This window comes from Lissotriton helveticus, chromosome 11, assembly GCF_964261635.1.
Source record: "Lissotriton helveticus chromosome 11, aLisHel1.1, whole genome shotgun sequence".
Classification (NCBI taxonomy): Eukaryota; Metazoa; Chordata; class Amphibia; order Caudata; family Salamandridae; genus Lissotriton; species Lissotriton helveticus.
Genome location: NC_136072.1, coordinates 29,603,912 through 29,620,434, shown reverse-complemented (window position 1 = coordinate 29,620,434; position 16,523 = coordinate 29,603,912). Strand labels below are relative to the sequence as shown.

Below are 16,523 nucleotides of genomic sequence, written 5' to 3'. Positions count from 1 at the left end.
TGAACTTGAGCCCCTCCAGCTGTGGCATTGACAGTGGAGGGGGGAGGGGAGAGATGGGTGACCTGTTTGCTGGTGAGTGAGAGGCGGCCACAGAGTTCCTGCACTTTGCTCTCTGGCCGCTGCACACCGCAGGATTCATGGAAGGCCCGGCGGGCCGGGGTCATGGCTCCACTCCCGGGGGCGATGACCTCCCAGCCGTGGCCCCGGCCGAGCAAACAGCGGGCTCTGCGCGTGCTGGGACCACCCACCGGGCCCCGGAGGGCTCACTCTGTGAGAGAGAGGGGCCGAGGAGACACTCCATCCACGCCAGAGCAGAGGGCACCCAGGAGAAGGCATGGAGGCCACACCGGAGCTGAACCCAGACCCCAGGTGAGACTCCAGCGAGGGCCGGAGGCGGAGGGGGCGAGGGAGGGGTGGCACCTGTGGGCACAGGGGGGCAAAGGTGAAGACATGGCAGAGCTGGAACTCGACCCCCCTATCCTTGTACCTCAGTGGGGCATAACACAGGTGAAGACATGGCAGAGAGGAAACCAGACCCACGGGCCTCGCGCAGAGGAGGCGAGGAAGGGGGGGCATTTGTGGGCATAGGGGGACAAAGGATGCCTACTTCAGGTGAGGACATAAACCAGACCCTAGGTGAGCTTTCATCGTGGGCCTCACGCAGAGGAGGCGAGGAAGGGGTAGTAGTTGTGGCCACAGGGGTGGCAAAGGGTGTCTACTTCGGGTGAAGACGGGGCAGAGCCGTAACCAGATCTCCATGTCCTTGTTTATCAAGTGGGTCTTTCCACAGGTGAAGATATGGTAGAGAAGGAAACAGACCGTAGGTGAGCCTTCATCATGGGCCTCGCGGAGAGGAGGCGAGGAAGTGGTGGCACTTGTGGGCAAAGTGTGCCTAATTCAGGTGAAAACATTAACCAGACCCTAGGTCTTGGTTCCTCAAATGGGGCATTCCACAGGTGTAGACATGGCAAAGATGAAACCAGACACTAGGTGAGCCTTCATCATGGGCCTCACGGAGAGTAGGTTAGGAGATGGCAGTAGTTGTGGACATGGGGTAGAATAAGGTGCCTACTTCAGGTGTAGACATGGCGGAGATGGAACCAGACCCCCAGGTCCTTCTTTGTCAAGTGAGCTTTCCACAGGTGAAGACATGGCAGAGAAGGAACCAGACCCTGGGCGAGTTTTTATCATGGGCCTCCGGCAGAGGAGGCTAGGAAGTGGCGGTAGTTGCGGGGAGAGGGGTGGCAAAGGGAGAATTCCTAATTTCCGGAGATGAACCCCATGGAGACACAGGAAAGCGTTCCTGATCCGATGAGGCTGGCGCATGAAGAAGGCCGCACGGTGGTGGCACGCGGGTGAACAGAGTTGGCACGTGGAGCATACCTCAGGTTAACACACGGCAGAGTTAAAACCAGACTCCATGCCCGTCTTCCTCGTGGACCACCCTCCCAGAGGTGGCTAAGAGGCTGTTGCCGGTGGAGGTGGTGTGGTGGCAAATGGTGCATCTTTCCAAGTCAGGAAATGGGGTCCCAAGGCAGAACAGAATCCAGACCTCAGGTACGCGTCGCTAATGGGCCACGTGCCATAGGAGGCTACCCTGTGATGCATGTGTGGGCAAAGGGGTGGCAAGTGGCGCATACCCCATGTCAAAGCATGGATCCCATAGTTGACGATGTTGGTCATTGGCCTTACTCCAGGAGGCAGATAAATGTAAATGTAAATGTTTTTGTACTTGTATAGCGCACAGCTACCCGCAGTGGGTTTCCCGGCGCTTGTACGAATACCACAAGGGAACCCTTCCTGGCTTTCCCTGTGAAGTGTCCACTCCTGGGCACCCCCATGGTGCAGACCAGGCATCCCTCACGTTGTGGTGGCCGTTGTGGAGACTAAGCAAGCTATTGCCCAGAGTTGCAGCGTGGGACCCATGGTCAGAATAGGCACTGAGGCGAGAATATCCGGTCAGGGGAATTAATGAGCCCGAGACCCGCCGAGGCGGGAATCGAACCCTGGTCCCTGGCCAGAGCTCTGCATTGAGGTCTGCCTGCTCTAACCATTGAGGTTGTGCCACACGTGTGGGTGCCGTGGTGGCGAGTGGTGCATAACGCATAACTTTCATGAGGACGTGGCCCCTTCGGCAGTACTGAAACCACTCCATAGGTGCAAGTTCATTATGGGTTTTAGCCCCACCCTGTGGTAGTAAAAGTGTACACAGTTGGCCAGGGGCACGTCCGTTAGCCAGGGCTGGATTTCTGACGAGGCACTCTTAGTGCCAGCCTATCGCCACCGGTGCCCCGGACGCTATGGCCCTCCTGCCCATGAAGGGTAGGAGCCATTGTGGCCACAGCGATGCATCTGTTCTGAGATACTCAGTCGAGTAACAGCGCACCATCATGGGCGAGGGGCGAAAATTGTATTTAGAAGGAGTGAGGGAGGGCGGTGCTGTCTAAAGTCAGGGTGGGGAGCAGCCAATGTAGGTATGGGTTGGAGGGGTCACTATACAAAATACCATAAGCGATATATTATAAGACAAAAATATTGCTTTCACTACACCCTTTACAACTACATTGTCACGGTAATTAGATGCGGAGTTTGGAATAGTAATTATAGAGTACATAGATGTAGTGCTAAGACTAGTAAAGACTTGTAAATAAAGGCCTGACTTACAAAACGTTTTCGATTCAGTAGATTGGGGAGTTTGTGACCGCTAAAACACTTCTTGTAATTTACTAAGCCGAATTAAGGATTCCAAAAAGGTTTCCTGACTCGTTCAATGGGTGAAGTAAACATTAAGGAATTGCTGAATGGAAAGGGTGTGGCAAAGGCTTCCCTTCCAAATACTGATTCTTTAAGCAATGTATTGATATTTTGATCCTGAAATCTGGATGCAAAATATGAATACATTACCTCCAAATTGGTGGTAAGATATTTGCAAACAGACAGGGGTCCCAAAGGGATCATTTCCCCTTTGAGATGTTAACAAAAAGGTTTTTTGTAGTTGGCAGTGACCAAAGGGACTTTTTAACTTTTCTCTTTTTTAATGCAACCTGTAGGAAGACGGGCTGCAGTAACAACAAAGTTTATTAAAAAGCAATCACAAACATGGTGGTCAGCTGCTAAGGGCACTCTGCAAGCTGCAGGGACCTCTGGACAAGAGCCCTTGAACGTATTGTTTGCAAATTAAGCACTGCTTTACTATATTTCTGGTTCTGTTCCTGGTGACCAGTGGTTATCCTGAAAATATGTATCAATCAAGTGCCCTCAGTGTGTTGAGCTCCTGCTGCAGTGAACGCTTTGTAACCTGCAAATCATAGGTGGTATGCCCTGGCGGGCCTAACAGCCTTTCATTTTCATAAGGTCGATGGTAAGGAGTACCTTTTGAGGTGGGCAACATGAGCATCTAAGCCCAAGAAACTCTTTGTGTGATGGTGTGCACTATTTTCAGCAGTTCTTAACCTTTTGACTCTGTGGACACCCACTGAGTCACCACTGGGTGCTGAAGACCCCAGCCTAAACAATGTCTACAATCTGACACTATAAACAATACACACATTTTTAGATATTTTCTTCGATTCACAAACCGAAAAATACAAAAATCGGAATTTTAATTTAATGGGAATGTTTCAGCTTTACAAAATTTGCTTTTATTTAAAAAAGAAACTATATGCTGGACTCTCGCATACCACTTTGTGTTTTTGCTGAAAATTCAAGCTCCCCTCTTGGTGCATGCCAGTGCTTCAACTGAGTCCATGGTGCAAGGGTGTCTGCGTTGTAGGAATTGTTGTTTTTGTGCAGGATGGGAGACCTTCCTCCACAAAAACAATGAACTGAGGCATTTTCCTCCATATAGAAAGAAGAAAAAACTAGGAGAAATAAAAAAAATTCTCCTCGTTATGACTTCCCCAGGGAGGGGTACGATTTTTACGTATTCCCAGGTTTACAAGTCCATGTAAATCTAGAAATGCATCAAAATCCATAGGTGTTGCACAGGAACACCCACTGCAATGCCCATGGAACGCCTCTTTCACGCAGTGTAAGGCAATGCAGCGACTTGTGCTGCTTTGTCTTACGCCATATCTACGAGGCCATGAAAAGCCACGCAAAGTGGCTTTGCGTGGCCTTGTAGATATGAGTCTGCACTCTTCGTCGTCGGTGCGTACAAAAACAGTGACACATCGGCGGTGCATTTTTTAGCTCCCAGTTTTAAATTATGTCACATTTAGGGCCCGATTACCAGTTTCGGTGGTGCAGGACCAGGCGGTAGAACACCTCTGCGCCTCCGCACTGCCGAGAGTCTCCGCCTCCCAGATTACGACTTTAAAGTGGTCTGGTGGATAGGCAGAGTGGCGGTCCCGCGACGGTGCCTTTTCAAAGGCACCATCGCACAACAAGATTTCTGCGTTCGGCATGGACTCGAAAGCCAACTTTTGTGCATGCACACAGGGGGGTAACATGTTATGCCCCTCTATGGGAATCCACATGCGGAGGAGGCACGGGGGGCTCTGCAGGGCTCCCTTTGTTTCTTCTTCGCCATGGTGTACATGGAGGAGGAACCTCCATGAAACTGCCGTAGGAGAGGAAAGAAACACGGCAGTCACGCAAAGCATATTGCAGCCTCTGACCGCTGCAACACCGCAAGGGAACCGCGCTTCCTGGCAGCCGCGGCAGACCCAGCACGGTCCAACCCAGTTTACAGATTCGGATCCAGCTTCTGAGCGCACGAGCAGTGCTCCTGAAATCTGCTGTCGCAGAAACTACATGCATTAAGACCACTGCTTGTCCCAGTTTTCAGGGACACTCCCAGAGTTCATTGGCTCGTCCTTGAGTGACCAGAGTGCAGCTTCTGTACAGAGCATGTGAGATATTGACCCACCCAGCCGTGTGCTGGGCCAGCCTTGCACTTCACTGTCAATGCTGGACTGAAACGCGTAGGGGGTCAAAGGTCATTGGCCTGTGCTAATAAGGTGCCTAAATATCCACTCATTCTGGTTCTTTAAGAAATGAACAGTGAAATGAAATAAAATTAAATGAAAAGGCATTTGTAAAGCGCGTGGTTACCCGGGGGCATCCCTGCGCTATCAATGGAATCAAGGAAAAAGTGATTCCACAACTTGGCCGGGTTATATGAAAACAGACTGCCTCCAGTTCGTGATCTCCTAATTTTCGGGACTAAGATTAGGCCTTTTTTGTCAGATCTAAGGGCCCGATTCACAGAACTAACTTGAGACAAAATCCTAAACTTACTACTTTTGGTATTCACAGAAGTTAGGATTTTGTCTTAAGTTTGTCTTAAGACAGACTTAAGACTGACTTAAGACAAAATCCTAACTTAAGTCTGTCTTAAAACAAATTTAAGACAAAATCCTAACTTCTGTGAATACCAAAAGTAGTAAGTTTAGGATTTTGTCTTAAGTTAGTTCTGTGATTAGGGCCCTAACTTCTGTGAATACCAAAAGTAGTAAGTTTAGGATTTTGTCTTAAGTTAGTTCTGTGAATCGGGTCCTAAGTGACCTACTTGGTTGGTAGGGCTGAATCATAGAATGAATCAATACTGAGCCCTTGCCAGTGAATGCTTTATATGCAATGCACAGCGACTTAAATTGAATTCTTTCTTGGATTGGTAGCCAGGGCAGAGTGGCAAGAGCAGGTTTCGCTGAGAGGCGTCTAGGGATCTTCAATAGGAGGCGAGCTGCACAATTCTGCCCAGTTTGCAGTCTTTTTGTTGAGACCTGAGGGGCTCCTAAATAGAGGGCATTGGGATAGTCAAGCTGCGATAAAATTAAAGCTTGGACTAATAGCCATCTAGCCACAAAGGGGAGCAGGGGAAGGATCCCTCTGATCATTAATAGAAGGCCATAGCAACTAGGTGCCACTTTTTTGCGCTTGTTGCTTAAAATTGAGATTACCGTCAAGCCAGACACCCAGGCTCTTGAACTGTTTTTTTGGGACAGGCGGTGTGCCCAGACAACTGGGCCAAAAGAGGTCTATATTTGGTGGAGCAGAGTGGCCTAGGAGCATGAGCTGAGTCTTCGCTCCATTAAGTTTTAAAAAGGAATTACCCATCCATCTGGATACCTTCTTGAGACACGAAGCCAGGCTAGGCCCGGAGTTGTCCTGCTGATTAAGGGAGACAACTAGCTGGGTGTCATCGGCGTATGTGACCATCTGTACCCCATCTGAACATACGATTCCTGCCAGGGAGCTCATATAGATATTAAACATTGTTGAACAGTGAATGCAGTTTAACCCCAAAGGTCAGTAAATATATCACTTCGGTCATATAAATCAGAAACAGGAAATGCCGTCTTGCAAATTCTGCGAGAAAACATTGGCAGCAGCACCCCATCACAATGATGAATAAGCATTGGCAAAGCTAATAGCCCTTGCCTTGGCAAGCTGCTGCAAAATATATATTTTAAAGCATATTGTTGGCAGCATAGGTTCCAAATCGGAAGAGAAGGAAAAAGTAAACATGCCAATACCTCAACGCGATGGCAATAATCTTACAATAAATATTTTAAAGAAGGAAAGCGATCTCATATAATTGTAGTAGACCAGTATGAAGATGTCCTGGGAAGAATATAGAAACCTTTTTTTTAATTTTAAAATGCACAACACTTGAAATTATAATTATTATTGCTGCAAAGAAAATATACTATTTGCTTTGAATTATTGTAAGTTAAAGACTTAGGTAAAACACACACTATAATTAAAAAACAGAGCAAGCATTGGCAAAGCTGTGCAGCATCAGCAAAACATTTTTTTTGCCAAAACTGTGCAGCATTGGCAAACAAAAAAAAGTACAATGACAGGTACGCACGCGTGTGCATGTATGCACCATGATGCAGTGGCATTCCAGCGTGAATATGTATTGCCGCACAAGTCATCATGGATGAGCGTAGATACAACATGACACAGCCGTCATTTTGTTTCTTTTTCTAATTTACCAATCTAAGATGGGAGCTTCCATAATATGGGTTGCGAGGGAGCTAACGCCTGCAAAGGGATGACCCATTGATCCGTGCTGTTTGCTCTGGCAGGCAGAAGCAAATTGTGAATGAAAGGTGAACAGGCCAGAGGATAATGACCCCAAACCCCTCTATGGTTGATTTAATAGATGCATTTTTATTCATCTTTTTTGTATTAGTCGAGGCTGGAGAACAGCTAAAGCTTTTTTTAGGCCAGATCTAAAAGTTAATTCTATCTTCTTAACCTTGGAAAACATTCAAATGTTAATTAAAAGATATATCTAAAATAACTCTCTAAGGAACCTTAGTAAAAGGATGAGTTTAATTGCATTTCAAGATCAAAGTGAAGGGAAAAACTTTGCAAGATGAACTTTGAGCACCACAGTGGAAAATGACCTCAAATAATTTCCTTTCTTCGTGTCATTGTCTGTCTCCTTGTTGATTTCAAAACAAGACTCATCAGTAAAGTAGGAGGTGAACAAAATGAGTAACCTGTAAGGCTGGTAACTGCCTAAGCAGATAATATTAGTCAATATATGAAAGTCCTTGAGTTTATGCAATACCCTTTATTTTGATTGGTGCTTGTTTACAACTCAGGGTGTAGCTGCATGTTTTCACAAATATGTAATTATGAATCCACAGTAGTCTCGTGAGTAAACCTACTGCGTCTTCTTTCTCCAGCAAGTGTTGTAAGTCCTAGAATTAAACATTCTCGATAACCAAGCACTTGGATAGAACTCATCCCTTCTTCTCCGGGATTGGACAGCTGACACGTGTTTCGCTCACAGGGCTGCAAGTGAATCATGTAAGCTTTTTCAAGGCTTCCAGCAATATTTTTTCTGTATTTAGTTTCGAAATATCCTTAACAATGGGGGCCCTAAGTGTTTATAAGCAGTATTTTACTGTCTCTTCTGGGGACCAGCAACTACAGGTCATAAGGAGAATGTTTTGGTTTACACTTATTTAAAAGTCGATTATGGATATTTTGAAACTTGACAAAGCAGAAATGCTGCTTAAATCCGTGGGTAAGCTTAGATGCTTTGCTTTATTTATAGCCCATAATTATAAGAATGGTGTGAATAAAACTCCCAAGTTGCCAACCATTCCCTTCTGTCCAAATACCTTCCATTGTTTATGAGCTCTTGTGCTTGCCTAGAAGACTGCTCTCGTCTACTGACTATTTAGGTCTGGCCACACAGCTTTAGCTGTCTGGAGACACATTGCTTCATTTCTAATAAGTGCATTGGCCCAAAGTTTTTCTTAGAAGTTTACCACCAGTGCTTCCAAACACACTGATGAACACACCAAAACTGCCTAGATTTGGCTGTACCTCATGACTCTTTCTTCCACCATCCAACACTTCTAGTCTATTTTTCTCACTGTTGCAGACTCTTTTTATCTCAATATCCTCCATTTGTCACTGTTCTCCTTTCTTCCTCTTTCTCCTTCTTTCTCTCTTTTCTGCCTTTCTGTCTTGCTCTGGGTCAAAGTCTGATGATGTAAAATAAGGTTGGTCCGCCCAAAATGAGTGGTGGTACCGGCCAAATAAACAAATTACGCACTGGTGGGCCTCTTGGACTGGTACCAGAATATTGTGACCAAAATATTGTCTGACTTAAATATGACTTCCTAAGTTTCTTTTTTACAAATATTGGATTATTCAAGATTGCAATACAAAATCTATACCCAGTGAAACAATATTTGTGCATATATTTAGGGCATAGGTGATGTGAGGTATCCAACAGCCACTTGAGTTAGCTACCTCGACATTGGAAACTTCAGGTTTTTGCTACTTGACAATATTTTTAAAGTTGGATGATGCTAAGTTGGATATCAGACCGACTGGTGTGAAATGGATCAGTTTTGCACTTTGTTGCTTACTGTAGGTGTCACTGATTTTGATGGCGATCCTTATATAAGTTTCGCCAAAATGTAAATATTGCAATGTGAATGTAAGAGACGATATAGAAATAATCCACATCCTTGGGTTTGATACCGTGGAGTGTTGCTATGTCTATTTTCTCACCTGAACAATGGCACGTAAACGACTAGTGAGGGATGGTTGTTTCATCTGGGAGAAACAACCTCTGAGCGGATGGTCTGTGATGCGACCACACTGTACAGTTCTCCCTCTACTCAGCTTCAGAAGTAGCTGTACTCAACAATAAAGTGAGTCTATATCTCATTCGTCAGCCCCACCTACACTCCCTACTAATACCCCTTTCATGCTGCAATAAAAATACACTGTCAGAAAGAAGTGCAATGGAACACGCAAAACTCCAGCCATCGTCCCATGTGATGTGGCACGACGCCATGACCTGCAATCATTGGGGTTTCCCTGATTAGACTGATAAAAATTTGACAAAAACATCTCTTGTAGACTAAGGAAAAGACTTTTGGATCAGTTTCACAGACTCTTGGGATACTTCACAGATTGTGCCAAGAGGTCTGAGATCTTTAGACCCAGTTTTAACCTAGTGGTGAAGTGTCCCTCAGCACCATCTAGGCCAGGGGTCTTCACACTGGGGGCCAGGCCCCACTAGGCGGTCCTCAAGTGATCTCAGGGGGGCACCAGGCTCTGGCCAAAAGAAGCATTATGCTGATCACAGTACTTTGTTTTAAGAGGAAAAATATGAGCGGCAGTAAGCCGCTCTGTAATGAGCCATCAATAACATATTTTGTCATGTATATCCTAGCTGGAAGTAGGGAAGGCACTTCAAATATTCCTTCAAACTCCCACCCCTATTTATAATAATCACACTGCGGATACTTCTACACGTTAGTAAGGACTACCCGACCAGAATAGTATGTTTGGCAATCATATATTTGATTGCATTTTTAAAACAGAACTTAACTGCAATAATAAAATAAGTTTAGACATATTTAAACATAGCCAATTTAACAGACTAATTGTGAAAATTTCTGAGGGGGGCGATTATTATTTTTTTCCACGGGGGTCATTAAAAAGTTTGAAGATTACTGATCTAGGCAATACTGCTTCTAACATCCAAGCTCCACCACATCGTCTTTTTACGAATGAGGAAAGACGGGGCTGAGGTATCCCAGCCGCGCCTTTCCAGAAAAGACGAGACTTGCCCAGATTAGGTACCATTTCCAGCTCAGAGAAGTTACAAGCCAGGCAGACCTGTTGAGCAAGAGCTCTTATGACTGCAATCAAACCTCCTTGGATAACCTTCCCTGGCATCGTAAAAAATATCAAGCCCGAGCTATAAAACAAGATTAAAAATGTGCACGAGCTGGTAAGTCCCAAACATTGACATCAGTTCCATCTGTAAATTAGCCATTCTTGTAAAATGTTCATAGATATGTGGAGTACCAAAACTTGCACTCTTTCCACAGACCACAAGCCTAGAACTACCTGATGATTCCATTCCACTTGTGTACCTTTAATTATGTCCTTTTCTACAACACATGAGTGCATTCTGAGAGTTGTAGTCTTGGGGCAGACCAATTCAAAACAATGATGTGTGAAACAAAGGATCAGGCCTGGAAAAATTTTGTCCCAGAGACATGGACTCATCGAGCTACTCCACCCAACCCCAAGAACTTCCTTAAAATCAAGTAACCAAAGTGCTAATTGTGTGTGAATTATCCTTCAACTCTACAGTGTTGAACAGCAAAGGGTGTAGGCTTCTTTCAAAAATTAGTAAAGCCAACGGTCTCAAGCATGTTTCAATCAGAGTACTTGTAAAGCGCGCTACTTACCCGTGAGGGTCCCAAGGCGCTGAAGGGGGGGGGGGGGTGCTGCTACTGCTCGAAGAGCCAGGTCTAGAGGAGTCTTCTGAAGGCGAGTAGGTCTTGGGTCAGCCGTATGTGGGTAGGGAGGGTGTTCCAGGTCTTGGCGGCGAGGTAGGAGAAGGATCTGCTGCCTGAGGTTGTTCGTTGGATGCGGGGGACAGCGGCGAGAGCGAGGCTGGTGGAGCGGAGCTGGCGGGTGGGGGTGTGGAAGCTGAGTCTGCTGGTCAGGTAGGCTGGTCCGGCGTGGTGGAGTGTTGTGTGCGTGGGTGAGGAGCTTGAAGGTGATCCTCTTGTCGACGGGGAGCCAGTGTAGGTCTCTCAGGTGGGGGGTGATGTGGCTGCGGCGGGGGACGTTGACGATCAGTCGGGCGGAGGCGTTTTGGATGCGTTGTAGTCGTCGTAGATGTTTGGCTGGGAATCCTGCGTAGAGTGCGTTGCCGTAGTCCAGTCTGCTGCTGACGAGGGCCTGTGTCACTGTTCTTCTTGTTTCGGACGGGATCCACTTGTAGATCCTGCGGAGCATGCGGAGGCTGTTGTAGCAGGAGGAGAAGACGGCGTTGACCTGCTTGGACATGGAGAGGGAGGAGTTGAGGATGAATCCTAGATTGCGTGCATGGTCGGTGGGTGTTGGTACTGTTCCCAGTGTGGTCGGCCACCAGGAGTCGTCCCAGGCTGAGGGGTTGGGTCCGAGGATGAGGACCTCCGTCGTGCCTGAGTTCAGCTTCAGACGGCTCCTCCTCATCCAAATGGTGATGGGCTTCATTCCCTCGTGGAGGTTGGTTTTGGCGGTGTGTGGGTCCTTGGTGAGGGAGAGGATGAGCTGGGTGTCGTCAGCGTAGGGGATGATGTTGAGGTCATGATGGCGGCCCACTTGTGCGAAGGGGGCCATGTAGACGTTGAACAGCATTGGGCTGAGGGATGAGCCCTGGGGGACGCCGCAGATGATGTCGGTGGCTTCGGATCGGAAGGGTGGGAGGCGAACGCTCTGGGTTCTGCCAGAGAGGAAGGACGTGGTCCAGTCAAGAGCCTTCTCTTGGATTCCGACTTCTAGGAGGCGTGTCTTTAGAGTGCGATGGCAGACCATGTCGATGGAGGCTGATGTTTGTGCTCTAAAGAACATTTGTAAGAGTACATTTCAATCCTAGTTCCTAGATTTAGAAATTATGGCCTTTCACCATCCGAAATTAGGTTTTCAAAGATAAAACTGGCTTCTGTATGGCTGCATTTTATAAATTCACAAGTCCTGGGTTAGCAGGTCTTTAATAACTGTTCCTGTGTGGGTTAACCAGAAAAAATTCATAAACATCCCAGATACATGTAGGTTTGTGGGTATCTACCTACAGGTTAAAGGTAGGACATGTATTCACGGATGCTGAGTTACTTGACAGCCAGGGCATGGAGCCCACTTCGAGGAGTTTCTCTGTCATCCGTAAGTCTACACATGCAAGGTATAAACTAAACAAAATGGAAATGTTAACTATACATTACACTATCTCTAAACTCCATTGACCAGACTCTATCTAAAAACCTGTCCTTTCAACAACACTCATATGCAGAGTCCATATATCACACTGCCAAACTACACAGCTGACACAGACACTACAAACTCCCCCACTTTCTCCAAGTTCTATGAGCAACATATACAACAGCAGAAGGACAACACACTCCTCCGCACTCTACACACTCATGCGCAAAAGTGCAGCCCATCACTCCCACACGCCCAAAAACCAGTTATGTTAACTGGCCAGACCCAAATGACGAGGAGCCAGGCTGAAGAATGCACTTAATGAGTCACCCAAGCCTCAGGAAAATGCATGACAAAAAGTGGTGGCATCTTCCAAACACAATGATGACAGCTTCCGGCAGAACAATTATTGACATAATACAACTATCAAACACTAGAGCACTCCAACAACACAACCAACCATTTACTCCTGACCATCTCAGCAGGTAAAGAAGAACTCAGCTAAAAACACTAGAGCTACATCAAATATTAACATTCAAACATAATAGTGACCAAGTCCATTACATGGGAACTGGATAAAACAACAACATCACAAATGTTCTCCACATCCAGTAAAACACACCTGTCAAATCTTCCCATTTGTACAGAATGACAACTCAAGCGAAACTCGTGGCATCACCCGCAACACTCAAGTCAAATGTGTGACTATCACATACAACAACATAGGGTATTACATTTCTCCACATTTTCACTCCACAAGGTACTTCCACTTGCAACCTTTTGTGACATAGTAGTACTCTTTGCAAAAACAACAGTTTATGGACAGAATGCAGAACAATGTCATACATTCACCCCAGAACAGAGATCTGGGCCTAAATCCATAGTTTTTTGCTCCTCATGCCACTCCAGTTTGAACCTAGCCATATGCAAATTAGTCTTGACCCTGTGCCCCATGGTAACAGTCCAGCCCAAACTGCCAAGCCAGGTCCTCCCTGCACTGGAAACAAGCATCCGAGGACCTGTTTCTGGCTTTCACCCCTCAACAGCCAGGATAGCTTGATTCCAGTGGCATGGAGAGCACTGGACTCACGTCTGAGCATACCCGTCCCACTCGGGGTGACAAATGTAAAAACAACAGCTGATGGACAGAATGCAGAAGTAGTACTCTTTCCCCACATCTCACCCAAGAGGTACTCCACCAGACAATTACTCACAACCGGGCACTACTATTCCCCAACTTCACATACCATGGGGTACTCCCCACATAAACTACTAGCGGCAGGGACTGCACCTTACCGAGTCCTCACACACACACACACACACACACACACACAGACACACACACACACAGAGCTACACTTGTGTCCCTCACCGCAGGGTACAACTCTGCCTTTTGGCTACAGCATCAGCAGGCAGGTCCTGTCACTGCTCCATCCACCCCAATGGTTCCGCTAACCTAAATTCCACTCCAAACTACACCGCAACATTCACTCTCAGCATTCCAGACACAAGCTCAGGCATACAGGGACTGTGGACACACAGGAAACCACAGTTAGGTTAGAAATAGTTGTCAAGATTTTGTAGAACTTAAAGACTACCCTGCAGAAGGAGGACAGGGCTCTTGCACCAAGAACATTTGGGGAATGTACTGGCAGCTGTGCATTTATGTACACATCAGGTCAATATCCTCGCTCCACAGGATGAAAGATTACTTTAAGTAGAAGTTGGTGACTTCCAGTGAGTTGAAGGATTTGATAGCAGATGCAGTGATAAATGGCACATCCGTAAGCACTGTTTAAGCATCTTAAACTGATAATATTTAAAGATCACTTTACATTGGGGCTGGTGAGTTTCCAAGGTGTACAAACAATCCTATTTTCAGACCTAACAGTTTTTGTTCTGTAAGTGATCCTAAGAATTTCACAATAAACATAATTGCTTATGTGCTTGTATATGTGGGATAGTAGCCACACCTTTCCTACCTTTTAATTATAAAGCCAGAAATTCTAGAAAAGTCATCCATAGTTCTAAAAAGAATCAAGATTAGTTTAGAAAAACATTTTAATAAAATATCAATTTAATTTCAGTATTATTATATCAATGCTGTTTCAGGTATTCCTGCGTCGGGTGTGAGAAGTTTATCCTGGCTTTTTTGGGGGACTGGCCTGTCTGGCATTACAGCTCTCTGCAACATCTCTTGTTACCATTTTTTTAGAATACATGTAGAGTAAGCTTTGACTTCCCGGGATAGATTGTTTTGCCTGTCTCACGTCCCTGCTCTTAGTTCAATGGCTTTACTCCACTTGCTTGTATTTGACCTGCCCAGGGTCTCACAGGGGCAGATTTATGTCGGACTTGCGGCACTTTTGCGCCGCCGTTGCGTCACTTCTGTGACGCAGCGGCGGCGTAAACCCTGCGCCACATTGCGACATACTTACATCGTGACGCATCTATGGAGATGCGTCACGGTGCAAGGCCCTGCGCCACATGAAACCTGCGTCAGGTTTCATGTGGGCGTTTCCACGCAGAGGGGGGCGTTCCGTCGCAGGAACGCCCCTGAAAAGTGACTCAGTGAAATCTACAAGATTTCACTGAGTCACTTTCCCAACGCTGATGTGTCAAAACCCTGCGCCTGCTTGAAGCAGGCATAAGGCTTGACGCACCACGTTAGAGATAGGGCAAGTTGGAACAGTGCTGGAGTTGCGTGCAGCACGCAGCACAACTTCAGCACTGCGCCAACTTCACGCCCTAGATGCGACACGCATCTGTTCATTCCTGCGCCATGGTGCGCCGCATTGTAAATGCGGCGCATCATGGGTGGCGCAGGGATGAACTTGAGTGCCGTATCTTTCCTGGCGCATCTCTGCCGATTTGCAGAGATGCGTCAGGCAACATAAATCTGCCCCACAGTGTTTAATTGAATGAGGTAGCCTTCCGCTGCTGACATCAGACCTTGCTTTGCAGTGCACATGAGGGGCTATTTTCTCTCCTTCTCTCCCTTTGCTCACCCACCCCAAGTCCTCCTCTCTTCCACATCCTTTCATCCTTCACCAAGCATCCTCCTGCTTCTGAACTCCTTTTTAAAAAAAACGTTTTGCCGTCTAGTAACAGCACGCACTTCCATGGCGGACATCTTTGAATGGGATTTATTCAAATAAACCGAGATACATTCAAAGATGGCCGCTTGAAAGCATACATGTCCACTATGGCCATCTCTGAACAGCATTTCTTGCAACATTTAGAATGCATTCAAAAATGGCCGAAGCGTGTGCATGCGCATCCGCAGAAGTCATCTTTTAGTGCATTTAGTAATGTTTCAAAACAGAGATGGCAGCTGTGAACATACTCACATTTGTGATGGATATCTAAAGCAAAAAAAACATTGATACCGCCAATAGGTTTCGGTACCAAGACTTATTGGTATTGTCTATGCTGGCTGTTTTCTATTTTTACTGCAGAATTCTTTTGTAAAGTTTTAATGAAGACTCGCATGACACTTATTGGAGCACTTAAGATTCAGTGTAGTAGCTTATCAAATGCTCAGGATCAGAACGAGGCTCAGAATGGTCCCCCTCTCGATAGCCTCAAGTCTGTATGCTATGATAGTGTACAGTATTGAGGTGACCAAGGGAGGGAAGGGAGGGAACAGCTGGGAGGGCGATCTAAGGAGAAAAACAAAATACAGGATCAGTGATTTGTATTTCTAGCAGAACAAATCTATTGAATGAATAAATGAATGAATAGCATTTTTATACCACGCAAAACTTAGCCCCAAGGGGCATCAAGGCGCCAACGAACAAACAAAAAAGTCCACAGTACCAGATAAATGATCCAGGAAGCCACTAAGAGCGCGGCCCCTAAATTATTATTATTATTATTATTATTATTATTATTATTATTATTGTTATGTTTATACCAATAAACTTTTTTGTGAAGATCACTGCGAACATACGTGGGCTTTCACAATGTCAATTATGATGCTTCTCTGGAAGAACATGAGATAAAGGGTTATTGTTACCTTCCTTTTTAACCCTCAGACAATAATGATATTGTTATATAATACAGTTCAAGCATCTACCATAACATACCACCCACCTCGCGTCACAGGGGAAGAGATTACCCAGGAACTCTCATGGAAACCCTTGTTAAGGTGGCAAAACAAAGCAAGCAGAATGTTACCACTCCTTCCCAGTGATGTAGCAAGGGGAGTGGGAGCAGTCCACCAGACCCCCCCAGGCAGCACGAGTTTTGGGGGCAGCCGGACCTCCTCCCTCTCTTACCTGCCATCTGGGGGCAGCAATCGCCCCACCCGACCCGTCTACACTGCGGCCATC

General features: G+C 46.2%; 1 protein-coding gene across 2 annotated transcripts in view; it reads left to right on the top strand.

The window, feature by feature from the left end:
- The first annotated feature begins 218 nt into the window (after positions 1–218).
- The window catches only part of SLC51A (solute carrier family 51 member A), a 57,749-nt gene continuing 41,444 nt past the window's right edge, over positions 219–16,523 (top strand). The window contains exon 1 of one of the 2 annotated variants that reach the window (XM_078667895.1): positions 219–369. In XM_078667895.1, the coding sequence (XP_078524021.1) occupies positions 335–369 (35 nt within the window). In that variant the 5' untranslated portion in view covers positions 219–334. Of the gene's footprint in view, positions 370–7,748; positions 7,771–16,523 lie in introns of those variants that run through there. The other variant, XM_078667896.1, reaches the window with a different exon arrangement.